At 40.8% G+C, this 14,000-nt stretch overlaps 1 protein-coding gene across 7 annotated transcripts in view; it reads right to left on the bottom strand.

Moving 5' to 3' along the window:
• Positions 1–14,000, bottom strand: part of zbtb40 (zinc finger and BTB domain containing 40) — a 114,542-nt gene that overhangs the window by 36,591 nt on the left and 63,951 nt on the right. For all 7 annotated transcript variants that reach the window (XM_087980651.1, XM_087980655.1, XM_087980649.1 and 4 more), the window contains 4 exons: positions 13,126–13,566; positions 10,535–10,741; positions 7,480–7,644; positions 2,247–2,461 (listed from right to left, as the gene is read on the bottom strand). In XM_087980651.1, coding sequence (XP_087836777.1) covers positions 2,247–2,461; positions 7,480–7,644; positions 10,535–10,741; positions 13,126–13,566 — 1,028 coding nt within the window. The remainder of the gene's footprint in view (positions 1–2,246; positions 2,462–7,479; positions 7,645–10,534; positions 10,742–13,125; positions 13,567–14,000) is intronic.

Consider the following 14,000-nt stretch of genomic DNA (forward strand, 5'->3'; position numbering starts at 1 on the left):
GACATTAATTGTGGGGTTCAGTGATGATAACACTATTCAATGTCAAGGGTGATGGTTAGATTGTCTACTGTTGGGATTTGTGTGGTGCAACTTCTTTGAAGAAATAACATGCACTGTGGATAAAAGGGAGCCTGGAGTTTGATTTACAGGATGTGATGCGTGGAGTCCCAGAGGAAGACAGCCTCAACTTTGTACAATTTATAGCAATGTCTTGTGTGAGCAGAGTGAAGACATGGTAGCAAAATTTTCAGATGACACTAAAATACAAAAGTATGTTGTGAATATGACGTAAGAAAATTGCATAAAGATAAATACTCGTTGAGAGAGCAGGTAAAAGAAATGTTATGTAATGTTAGAAAATGTGAACTTATTCACTTTGTCTTGAAGAAGAATTAAACTGAGAACAAATTCAAAATTTTGAGGTGTAGAGGGATTTAAATGTTCTATTGCACGAATCATAAAATGCTAGTTAAGGAGGTCATCTTTTCTCATGAAAGAAACATCAAAGTGAGGATGCTACACTTCAGTTATAAAAGGCATCAGTGAGGGCATTTCAAATAATGTTTTAGTGGTCTTATTTAAAGGAGGAAGTAAAAGCATTGAATGTGGTTCACAGGTTTAATAGATTGATACCTGGAATGAGCAGGTTGTCTTTTGAGGCAAGGATATACAGACTGAGCTTGCTTCACTGGAGTTTAAAAGGAGAAGGGCAACTGGATTGAAGTATGTAAAATCCAGACCGGCTTGACAAGATGTTTGTGGAAAAGATGTTTTGTTTCGTGAATGACTCAGAACTGGGATCACTGTTTAAACATGAGAGGTCACTATTTTAAGACAGAGATGAAGAGGAATTTTTTTTTCAACTCTCAGGGGGTTGTCTTTGTGACTTTGAAACATTCTGCTTCACAAGGTAGCAATGGCATTAGATTAGATTCCCTAGAGTGTGGAAACAGGCCCTTCGACCCAACCAGTCCACATCAAACCTCCGAAGAGTAATCCACCCAGTCCCATTTCCCTCTGACTAATGCACCTAACACTATGGACAATTTAGCATGGCCAATTCACCTAACTGGCTCATCTTTGGACCTTGGGAGGAAACCAGAGTACCCGGAGGAAACCCACGCAGACACGGGGACAATGTGCAAACTCCACACAGTCAGCCAAGGCTGGAATTGAACCTGGGATCCTGGTGCTGTGAGGCTGCAGTGCTAACCACTGAGCCACCGTGCCGCCCCAAACTGTCATTGCATAATTTTTAAAGGAGAGGTATATGGATTTTTGCTAGGAAACAGAATCAATAATTGTTGGGGGTAGATGGTAATATGGAATTTAAAACATAAATAGATTTGCTATGATTTTACTGAAGGTGAAACATACTTGAGGGGTTGAAGGATTACCTCTATTGCTTGGTCATATGCTTAAACAAACACACAAGCAAATAGCCAAGCCAGCTGGCTAGGATAGCACAGGGCTCCTGCTCATTATGAAGTTGTGAATTACTGACCTGAAAAATGGGGACAAAATAATAAAACACAAATCTTTCGATTGTCTTAACAATCCTACAAAACTGAAATGTAATAGTTATATTGACTATATATAAATTATAACTGGTCAATACTTACCTTCCCTAGCTCAAGGACACGAACTTCAACCATGTCTAAAAGCCACCATAACACAGTTGAGGAATAACACCTGGCACTGCTGTCACTTACAGAGCCTCAATACATTATCCACAAAAACATCAAAAGTCTTTTTATACAGTGTACTTCTTTGAAACACCATTTCTATGAGATTGACAGGTCAGTTCAGTTCTCCCATTTTGGATCTATGTATAAGGAACAATTTTACTGCTAAAACTAAAAGTCTAAAGATGTGCAGGTCAGGTGAATTGGCCACATGCTAAACTGCCCATAGTGTTAGATGTGTTCGTCAGAGGGAAATGAGTCTGGGTGGGTTACTCTGCAGAGGGTCGGTGTGGACTTGTTGGGCTGAAGGGCCTGTTTCACACTGCAAGCCATCTAATCTAATCTAAACTGAAAGATAGTTAAATTAATGTAATTTTTCCTGAGGGTTTCTAAGGACAAGGACACTTTTATTGGTCAACATAATGTGATATTGATATATCTGAGGTATTACAGTGCATTTCCAAATACTGTTGCTGTCAAATGATCAAAACACACACAATCTCAAAATGTTAGAGCCTAGTCTAATACTTGATTTTCATAATCTGTGTTCAAACTGCTCACCTGATAGGCCTTGTCACAAATGTCACAGTTATATGGCTTTCCACCAATATGCGTGACCATATGCCTTTCAAGAAGTGATGGAGCACTGAAATTCTTGCCACAAACGTCACAGGGATTGTACTCAGGTGGATGCACATCCTGGATATGCTTCTTATGCTCCTCTAGGGTTGGAAAACTCATCCGGCATTTCTGACAATCATATGGGTCTTCAACATCTGCACAGATTAGAAGAAGGGTCACTGGACTCAAAATATTAACTCTGCATTCTCTCTACAGATACTGCCAGATCTGAATTTGTCCCCATTTTGCTTGTTTTAGAAAACATCTCATTTATATTAACTATTTCTGCCATCACTATTAATCTGGAGCCAAAATAGATGGTCCCAATTTAGGAAAGTTTGCTCAACTTGCAGGAGGTCCTATTGAACAATTGATCAGTTTTGGAATGATCAAGGGGCTCCAAAATGATTATCCCATCCACCTTAAGTGATAAAGTATTTATTATGAATCACATTAAAATATTGTTACTTTATACAGCATACTTTGATTTTTGCTAACAATAAATAATGGGCCCTCATTTGCATAACTGGTTTCATGAAGATCAAAAACCTCTTAATCTCAAATAGTTAATTTCTAACTCTAAAATACATCTGCATCAACAACAGCAGCATATTAGGCCAACAAGCCAGTTGCTCAGGTGCCCATCACAATTTATATCTGTGAAGGATAAGTGAAGAAGCTTTTAATTGGAATATAAAGAATCTGAAGAAAGTGAGAAAATATGTTTTGATGCATACTGAGCTAACCATAGAGCCAAAGCTTTTAATTTTGAAGTCTTGGGCGCTCCCTTTGAAGGCGGGAGGTGGGGGGAAAGGTTGTATAGGACCAGGTTAAGGATATTGGAGTCTCCCCTTTTCTCTGCCTGGAAGTCAGTCAGACTGTTAGGCATGCATTTCAGTCAGGCAGGTAGCACACTGCCACACCCCAGATAGGCAGACAACAACTGCAAGTGTGGTGAGGTGAGGACAGATCTGCCTTAGAGTTAGGGCAGAGTGAAGGGAAAAGCAACCTAAGTGCACGTTGAAGCCTCACTTGACATGCAAACAGGGCTGGAAACATTTACTGTGTCTTCCTGAGCTGCCAGATTTTCCAGTCTCACTGATGTTTTTAAATTGTTAACAGAACCCAGTCTGCCTCTGTTAAACCCAGAAGTAGCTACATTAGAAGAGGATTGGAGACTCCTGTTTCATAATTTTAATATTCCATTTAAGCTCAATCCATATAGTGTTGGGGGGAGTCAAACTTTAGCAGTTATTAAATAAACACTTAAAATATTCTTCCTGTTTTCTTACAGCTTGAAGGCCTCTACGCCACTGCTGTTAACTAAGGAAAAGAATTTTAAATAGTTGGTAAAAACTTTTTAGTTCAGAAAAAAAAGCAACAACTGGAATTTTTGCATTTGTGACAGGATGTTCATTGTCAACTTTGACAGTCCCTTTGGGTCAACACTGTTGGAGCACACTTGAAACAAAAACCAATTATCCACAGACTGGATGGTCTGATATGGTCAGGAATTTACATGAGACTTCTCAGATTAAAGAGTTGTGGAGCATCAACACTCATCTTTCAAGTAGGGGTTCTCAGGTTTTATGTTTCTGAAGCCTCCTCCCCCAGGTTATTTAAAAAAACGGAACCTTCTAAAATCCAAACAAATTCCCTGCATAAAAATAATTATATAATATATTTCTTATTTTTGCCTTCATTGTTAAATATGTGGTCAAAATACTTTAAATAGCTTCACTTTCAGAATGTAATCACAATACTTAGATGGGTAAACTACTCAGACAAATGCAAGTTTTTCTTCTGAGTATGAAGAGTTCACTTTCGATAATGAATTTCTTTTCTGGTTAATTTTGGCAGATTTACTGAAGCCTCATCACAGATCTCCTGTTGAAGCAATGCTCTAAACCTTTTAAAACTTTTTAGACCTTGCTGCAGCTGTCTCAGATGTTCGTGACTGTGCCTAAACTATCTTTATCATCCTTAATGAGTACAGAATTTGAAACCAGAAAACATCTGACCAAATTGTACATCTTTAAAATGGGTATACTCTGCTCAGTGCTTAAAAATGTGTTGCTGGAAAAGCGCAGCAGGTCAGGCAGCATCAAAGGAACAGGAGAATCGACGTTTCAGGCATAAGCCCTTCTTCAGGAATCCTGAAGAAGGGCTTATGCCTGAAACGTCGATTCTCCTGTTCCTTTGATGCTGCCTGACCTGCTGCGCTTTTCCAGCAACACATTTTTAAGCTCTGATCTCCAGCATCGGCAGTCCTCACTTTCTCCATACTCTGCTCAGTGACAATCCAGGGACAAGGCCAGATTCCACATGTAGGCTGACATTTCGTTCTCTTCAATTCATCCCTTTTGATCTCCACTTATTCAGATTCATCATGCTGTCTGTTCAATGTTCAGTATTGAATGAACAGATTTCCTCTAATAAGATGCAAGGAAGGCTGAAACCTCCAACACCTCAGGCTGAACCAGACTCTCCCCAACTTTTTGACATGAACTGAGCTTTCAATCTCATATCCTTCCCATCACAATTGCCTACTTATAACTCCAAATCATTACCAATCACCACTCCCGCTTCAGCCCATCTGTTCCAATGCTCTCCAGCCCATTCAGTGGGACCTGCTTGTTCCAACAGGATTCTTGCTCGCCTAGCTTTCCATTTTGAGATCAAAGTCAGCATCCCAACTCACAGCGCAGGAGTTCACCTAGTGTCCATATGGTCACTGACTTAGGAACTTCGATTGAGCAACAGCACAAGTTTAAAATCATTTTTGTTTTCAGGTCTTTCAATGGCCTCGCTCCTCTCATCTCCTGAAATCTCGTCTGGACCCTGCAACTCTTGAGGTTTCAATAATCTTCAAATTCCAGTTTCTTGCGCACACCCAATTTTAACCACTCCACTATAGGGGGTCACACCTTCAGGTGCTTAGGTCCTAAGTCCTGGTACTTGCTCTCAATCTCTTCACCTCTCGGCCCTTTGTAGATGCTCCTTCAACATACTTCTTCTACAGAGTTTTATGGTGGCGTGTCAAATTTAATACTCCTGGAAATCCCCTTGAGAGACAGTTTGTGGGATTTCCTTTATTTTAGTTATTTTGGCAAAGCCAGCATTTATTGCCAGTCCCGAAATGACCCTTGAACTGAGTTCCTTGTTGGGCCATTTCAGAGGGCAGTTAAGAGTGAACCACTGTGCTGTGGATTTGGAAATGAGCAAGAACATCAGAAACTCTTAACGACTATTGATAATGTCATGATCACTTTTAGAGAGACAAACTTTACATTCCAAATATACAAATCATTTAAATTTAAATTCACAAGCTGTAGTGGTGAGATTGAAGCTATATCTGCAGATTATCAGCCTAGGCCTTTAGAGTACTAGTCCAGTGGTGTTACCATTGCACTACTATCTCCCTTCTCAAGGTGCTACATAAATGCAAGGTATTATCCTATCCATAACATGGTAAGATACAGGAGCAGAATTAGGCCATTTGGCACATGGAATGGCACAGCAGACTCAATCAAGGCTAATATGTTTCTCAACCCCATTATCCTTTTTTCCTGTAACTTTTGATTCTCTTACCAATCAAGAAACTAGCTACCTCTGTCTTAAGTACACTCAATGACTTCCACAGATTCACTACCTTCTGGGTGAAAAAAAATCCACCTCATCTCAGCTCTAAAACGTTGCCCCTTCACTGTGCAGCTGTGATCTCAGGGTCTCGTATCTCCTACAAATGGAAACATCTTTTCCATGGCCACTCTATCCAGGCCTCTCAGTATTCTGTAAACTTCAATCAGATTCCCCGCCTCATTCTTCTAAACGACCCAGAGCCCTCAAACACTCATGTGGTAAGTCCTTCAATCTCGGGATCATTTTTCTAACATTCCTCTGGACCTCGGCCAACTCCAGCACATCCATCCTTCGATGAGCGGTCCAAAACTGCTCACAATATTCCAAATGTATTCTGACCAGAGCATTTAACAGCCTTAGCAGTACATCTCTGCTCTTGTATTCTAACCTTCTTGAAATGAATGCTAGCATTGCATTTGCCTTCCTAACTGTCAAAAGAACTGATGTTAAGAGAATGCTGAAGTAGAACTCCCAAGTCCCTTTTGCGCTTCAGATTTTCAAAACCCTTCCACATTTAGAAAATAGTTTATGCCTCTATTCTTCCTATCATAGTGCATAACCACAAACTTTTCCAAATTGTATTCTAACTGCTGCTTATTTGCTAACTCCCTTAGTCTGTCCAAGTCTTCTGCAGCCTCCCCACTTCAACATGACCTGCCCACCTTTGTGTCATCTGCAAATTCAGCAACATTTCCTTCGTCCAGATTATTAAAGTGAACAGTTGTGGACCCAACACAGACCTGTGCAGTGCTTCTTAGTCACAAGCTGCCATCCTGAAAATGACTCCTTTATCCCCACTTTCTGCCTTCTGCCACTCAGCCAGTCTTCTATTCGTGCCTTTATTTAGCAGCATCCTGAATGGCACCTTGTCAAAGGCATTCCAGAGATCCAAATAGATCACATCCACTTGCTCACCTTTGTCTAACTTGCTCATTGCCTCCTCAAAGAACTCTAAAAGATTTATCAGATATTATCTCCCTTGACAAAGCTGTGCTGATTCAACCCTATTTTACCATGGCTGTCAGCAAAACATTTACTTAACCGAACTCTCATGCAGCAGTGGAACAGACATTATCTCTCTGTAAGCAAACACCAGAGGACAAGAATGTTGTCAATAACCTGGCTGAGTCCACTGTAGCAAGAAAGAGTTAGGAAAAGTGATACCAGCAGAAATCACCAAACATATGACAGCTACAAATGAGCAAAAGGTGATGGCCATGAATTTTATGAAAGCAATGAAGGTCAGAATAAACAGAGTGGCCTGAATTTATCTGTGGACAAAGTTCAACATCACAAGCTTTACACCATTGCATTTGTGTCTTTATGAGTTATCAATTTGATTATATAACTTCAAATTGAGAGTATCAATCAATTTTGCTACCTTGACTGATTGCACATGATGTGAAAGGCACACAGGGTCCTCTAGTTTATTATGTCATTCCTTAACGTATTTTATGAAAAGCACAGCAGTGAGGCAAGGATAGCAACTTTCAAACATAATGCTAATGCAGAGTACCTCATTAATACTCACTGTGAAAAGATCGGAGATGCATGGAGAGGCCATTAGCCTGGCTGAATCCTTTGCCACACTCTCGGCAGACATACGGCTTGTCCCCAGTATGAGTACGCACATGGCGCGTTAACTCGATCGACTGGGCAAACACTGCATCACAGTACTGACATCCGTACATTTTCCCTATAGAATGGTAAAAGGTTCGGAGATTAAAAGGGCCATGACAGACTCCAGAACACTATTCCTAGCAGATCGCAAAACTGTCCTAAACAAAGACAAAGAAAAACACATCAGAACCAAGATTATTATATTTTTTGAATTTTTAAAAACATTTTTAATTAACCTGTTCAGATAGGTAATGAAATACTATTGAAGCACAAGGGACTTGAACCCAGGCCTTCTGGGTCAGAGGAGAAAGTGAGGACTGCAGATGCTGGAGATCAGAGCTGAAAATGTGTTGCTGGAAAAGCGCAGCAGGTCAGGCAGCATCCAAGGAGCAGGAGAAGGGCTCATGCCCGAAACGTCGATTCTCAGCTTCTGGGTCAGAGGTAAGGACACTACCATTACACCACAACAGCCTTTATACTGAGGTCGGAGAAAAGATACTGAATATAAGAGGTCAGAATCATTTATGGAAATTCAGCTTAAATGTAAAAGATTGCAGCATCAACCTAATTTGTATCACATACAAACAAGGATGTTATATTTCTTAGAATTTTTAAAAATAGATACTTTTAAACCAACTTGTTCAGACATGTTATAACACATCTCAGATGAGGGAGATGAGGTGCTTTTCTGCAAAACTTCCACTTGTACTGTCCTACAAAAGAGTGACAAAACCCATCCCTGTCAGCCCAGGATAGAAAACCCGAAGGGATGAACGTTTGCTTATTTTCTGAAGATTCACATAGCAGATGGGTCTTGAACCCTGGCTTAAGTCCCTTCACAAAGACTTTAAATGTGTGTGCGTCTGTGTCTATCTTTATAAGGTTCGATATCTAATCTGATCAATGCTGGCGTCAGAAAAGGTGTAAGCCATTCAGCCCCTCAATCTCATTCTGCCACTTCATTAGATCATGGTTCTTCTGAATCTTAACTCCATTGACCGGTCTTTGTACTAATATCTATATTTTCAGGATCTTAAATGGAGATCAAGATAGATATACAATTACAGCTCAGGCTGAAGATTGTACAAATACCTCTTTTACACTGATGTGCTGGTTTCCCCATCTTTAAGAATGAGGATACTTGTGGAGCCCCTCCTCCTTCAATTAGCTGTTTAACATTCCCTCTCCTTTACAGCACAGTACGGAAGAACCGACGAGCTTTGATTTGATCCATTGATTCTAGGATTGATAAACTCCATCGATGACATGGTGCATTTGCAGTTTGACATGCAAAGAGTTCTGTTTTGTAAATTCACCAGGGTGACACCTCATTTCTACCTACGTCTGGTGCAATACACCCTCTTTTTTTTTTGCAAGGTCTGCGCACTGCATTGACTTCCAAAACCAGAAGTTAAACACCTCCATCAGTGCCTTAACAAGGCCAATTAACAAGTAAATCCCAGAAATCAGTCTGGTAAACCTTTGCTGGACTCCCTCAACAGCAAGGATGTCCTTCCACAACGAGGAGACCAAAACTACACACAACACTCAAGGTGTGGCCTCACCAAGCCCTGTTTAACTGCAGCAAGAATTTAATACTCAAATTCTTTTGCTATGAAGGACAGCATGCTGTTAACTTTCCTCACAGTCTGCTGCACCTGCATGCGATCCTTTAGCGACTGTTCCACCATGACACCAAGGTCTTGTTGCATCTCACCTTTTCCTGAACTGCCATCATTCAGATAATAAGCTGCCTTCCTGTTTTTGTGTCCAAACTGGATAATCTTGCATTTATCTACATTATATTGCATTTGCCAAGTATTTGCCCACTCAGCCAGTCTGTTCAAGTCACCTTGCAGCCTCTTAGCAGCCTCCACACAGCACACACTACCACTCAGCTCAGTGTCCTGTGCAAATTTGGAGATATTGCATTCAAATCCTTTGTCCAAATTGTTAACATATATTGTGAACAGCTGCGGTCCCAGCACTGAACCCTACAGTACCCTACTCATCACTGCCTGCCATTCTGGGAAGGACTTGTTCATTCCAACTCTTTGCTTCCTGCCAACCAGTTCTCTATCCATGTCAATACACTATCTCCGATACCATACCTTTAATTTTCTTCACTAATCTCTTGTGGAACCTTGTCAAAAACTTGCTAAAAGTCCAGATACACAACATCTACTGATTCACCATGGTCTTCTCTAATGGTCATATCCTCAAAACATTTCCAGAAGGTTTGTCAAGTATGATTTCCCTTTAGTAAATCCATGCCAACTAGGACGGATTCTGTCACTGCTTTCCAAATGCTCAGTTATCACATCCTTCATGATTGACTCCAGCATTTTCTCCACCACCAATGTCAGGCTAACAAGGTTATAATTCCATATTTTCTCTCTTTCTTCCTTTACTACAGAGTAGTGTTACGTTAGCTACCCTCCAGTCCATTGGAACTCTTCCAGAGTCTACAGAATGCTGGAAAATGATCACCAATGCCTCCACTATTTCTACAGCCACTTCCTCAAGTACTCTGGGATGCAAAGCATCAGGCCCTGGGGACTTAGTGGGTTTTAATCCCAATTTCCCTAATACCATTTCCTGACTAATAAAGATTCCCTTCAGTTCCTCCTTCATGCTTGACCCTCTGTTCCCTAGCATTTCCTGAAGATTATTCATCTTCTCCTTAGTGATAGATTCAAAGTATTTGCTAAGCTGGTCTGCCATCTTTGTTGTCCATTATAAATCCACCTGATTTTAACTGCAAGGGAGCGACATTTGTCTTCACCAGTACTTTTTCTTCACATATCTATAGAAACTTTTGCAGTCAGTTTTTATGTTAATACAATTGATTCCAAATGAAAAAAACACAGACAGAACTATCAAATGCACTTTGACACCATTAAAATTCAGTAAATAAAAAACAACAAAAAAACAACTTTACAGTGAAGTAATACCACAATTCAGACCTTCAGAGTGCTTTTTCTTCATGTGATAGGCCAATGCAGCAGCCTGCATAAAAGTCATATCACATTGTTTGCAGAAGAATGGCTTCTCTCCAGTGTGCAGCCTCATGTGATTCTTTAGAGTAGAATTTGCTGCGAACTTTGCTCCACACTCACTACAAGAGAAAGGCTTCTCATCGAAGTGATCAGAACGTTTATGATACTGCATTCCTGCAGAGAGATATTGGAAGAAATATAACAGAACAGAACTCTTAGCTGCCAGTTTTTCAAAGGGTATGATGGCTTAGTGGTCATGCTACAATCATTCAAGTGGTCATGAGTTAAAACTCTACCATAGCAAACTTTGAAATTGAATTTTCAAAACAGGGCAATTTTTGGGCTGACACCAATGAACAGCTGTGGAAGTTGGTGATCATTCATTGGCACCTGCTAACTGATTAGTCACAAGTTCCTCAGCCTGTGGCCTTCCTGGCCTGACCGGTCTGCAACTCCAGTTTTACTATGTGATTGTTTCTTAATATTCTTTGGGCACAAAGGGACAGGCAATAAATAGGATCTGCTGGTGTTACCTGAATCTCAAGGTGTGGTTTGGAGGGGAGAGTCATGGAACGTAAGCGAAGAAGGATGAGGGACAGCAACGGGGTAATGTGTAGGATGGGAACATGTGCAAAGTATAGTACGGAAGGATCGATGTGGGATGTAAGTGAATAACAATTCATGGTCTGAACTGCCCAGGAGTAGATTGATTATAAAATTATAATGATGAAGCAGGTTTCAAAGTCTCCCGTGCTTCTTCGAATTGCATCCCAGAGATGCTTAACAATGCTGGACAGGGTTTTGGAGTTTGAAGAGAAAATGAGGTCTGCAGATGCTGGAGATCAGAGATGGAAATGTGTTGCTGGAGAAGCGCAGCAGGTCAGGCAGCATCTAGGGAACAGGAGAATCGACGTTTCGGGCATTAGCCCTTCTTCAGGAATGAGGAAAGTTTGTCCAGCAGGCTAAGATAAAAGATAGGGAGGAGGGACTTGGGGGAGGGGCGTCGGAAATGTGATAGGTGGAAAAAGGTCAAGGTGAGGGTGATAGGACAGATTGGGGTGGGGGCGGAGAGGTCGGGATTGCAGGTTAGGGAGGCGGTGCTGAATTTGATGGATTTGACTGAGACAGGCTGGGGGGAGGGGAAATGAGGAAATGAGGGTTTTGGAGTTTACTTCGCCATTGGAATTCTTGATTGTGCACCAGGGTTAAACATATCACTTTCTTGAACGCCACTTTGAGGTTTTCAGGGACTCCTTTCAATCTCACCAAAGGATTTCATTAATTGACAGAGTAATTTAGCAACAATAATTTCAGCATTTGTGCTGATCTCTGGAGATTCTGATTCACACTGAGGCAGAATAAAATAATTCAGCAGAATCCCCAATAATAATCTTTGCTCCTTTCAACTTAACACTACAATTCACAAGGAAAGCATTATTTTCCTAGACACCACAGTTTTGAAACTGGTGCAAGATAAAAGGCATAAGTTAGCAGAAGTGCTCCAACACATAACTGACACACTTCCAGATACAAAATGGCATCATTGTAAAAACACATTTCATGGACTGATGGGGTCATGGTGAAACCATTGCATATTGGTCTTCAAAGTAGCCACTGCATCTCAAGGAGCTCATAATATGTAAATACTTAAGATGTGATAACACAAAAATGCAAATCTTTCTAAACTAGAACTGTTCAATATTAAATTATGTCATCAAGGTGTTTATTACAATCCTATTCACAACAGTTCTCTTTCCCCACCCGGCCACGTGCAATAAGTAGGTCCTGAACCCGGCCACGTGCAATAAGCAGGTTTAACCTAAAAAAACTCCAGGTGAAGTTGCAAGGAATTCATTAACTCAGTTTTCCAATTCCCAGTTAGGTGAATATTCCTTTGTTGAAAAGTCTAAAACTAGTTTCTACTCTTTGTAGCAACCCTCATTTGCTCTTTACATTTTCACCTCCCCTCACTCCTGCAGATTATTTCTCTCAACCTTGCAGCCTCACTTCCCTCTCAGCCAGCAACCTTCCTCCCAGGTTTCCTTCCCTGACCTTACTCAAGAAGTTGCTCCCCTGCCCACTTCCCATTTCTAGCCCTTTCCTCTTCAGTGAATTATCCAGGATTCGGGAATTATAGGGGCTCCTTTACCCTCCACCCCCATGCATTTTGAGCCCAGTTGTGCACAAGCTGTTGAACTTTGAGATATTAGGCTTGCGGTTGATAGGTCAGTTTCACAATATCACTGATACATTTTCTTAGTTCTGCATAATCTCTGCAACTGTCAGAAAGGTCCCTACAAGACAACAGCCAGTCCTTTGCATACTCCACCCCCAAGTCTCTGTGTCGAGCATGGGGCATAAACTAATTTGGCCCAGTTGATTTGTTAGGTCCTTATTCCCTGCTTTCACACAGACCATTAAGCCTCTCAAGATTTAATAGATATTAAATATTAGGATCCTCAAACACTGTCAAACTTTTCTTTTAGGAGTTGGAGCATTTTCTCCAACTGGCTTGTAACTGCTGACTCAACCAAATACACAAAAGAACTCTTTCTAACCTGATTGGTGAGCAAAGGATTTCCCACAGATGTCACAAGTCACAGGAAATCGCCTCTTCTTTCCCTTTGGTGCACTGCTCATTTCAACTCTGTGCTTTTCTAGATCCTTCTGGGCAGTCTGGGTCATGTTACCTTCCTCACAGTTAGTGCCTTTTAGGTGACTGATACTGCGACAGCGGGTGAGATGCAGCTCAAGGCGACATTTAAATGTAAAAGACTTGCCACATGCACTGCAGGTAAAGATTTGCTTAGTTCCTGATTTGGGTTTCACTTTCTTCTGATCTGAAAGCAGTTCGCTGCCACTATCTCTGTCATGGCCAAGGACCTCTAGGTGCTCTGCATCCTCTAGGTGCTCTGCATCATCTTCATGTGTCTCTTCCTCATTTTGCAGGTGTTCCTTTTGATCCTCATCCACGTCACTCCCTGTATCTATCATTAGTCCTGGAAATTTAGAAAATTGCATTTATTGGCTCCAGAGCTTATATTTGTAATAAAAATCCAATAAATTGTTAAACATGAGCATTGAAAAGATTAATAAAATATATTTTCACAATTCGAGAAAACTGTTACATTAGATTACTGCTTGTAATTCTATAAAGGCAATACCTAAGCATTAATGATTACTAGATTACTTCCAAGTACAGAGTCATAGAGCAGGGAAACAGGCCCTTATCTCCAACCAATCCATGTTGACCATAATCCAAAGTAAACTAGTTCCACCTGTCTGCACTTGCACCATATCCCTCCAAGCATTTCTTACCAAAATGTCTATTAACCATTGTAACTGTACCCACATCCATCACTTCCTCTGGAAGTTCATTCCCCACACAAACCATATCGTGTTTTAAAATAAATGCCCCTCATATCTTTTTTTA

Source organism: Chiloscyllium plagiosum, unplaced genomic scaffold (assembly GCF_037043375.1).
Source record: "Chiloscyllium plagiosum isolate Xiang-an unplaced genomic scaffold, Cpla_swu_hap1 HiC_scaffold_37, whole genome shotgun sequence".
Classification (NCBI taxonomy): Eukaryota; Metazoa; Chordata; class Chondrichthyes; order Orectolobiformes; family Hemiscylliidae; genus Chiloscyllium; species Chiloscyllium plagiosum.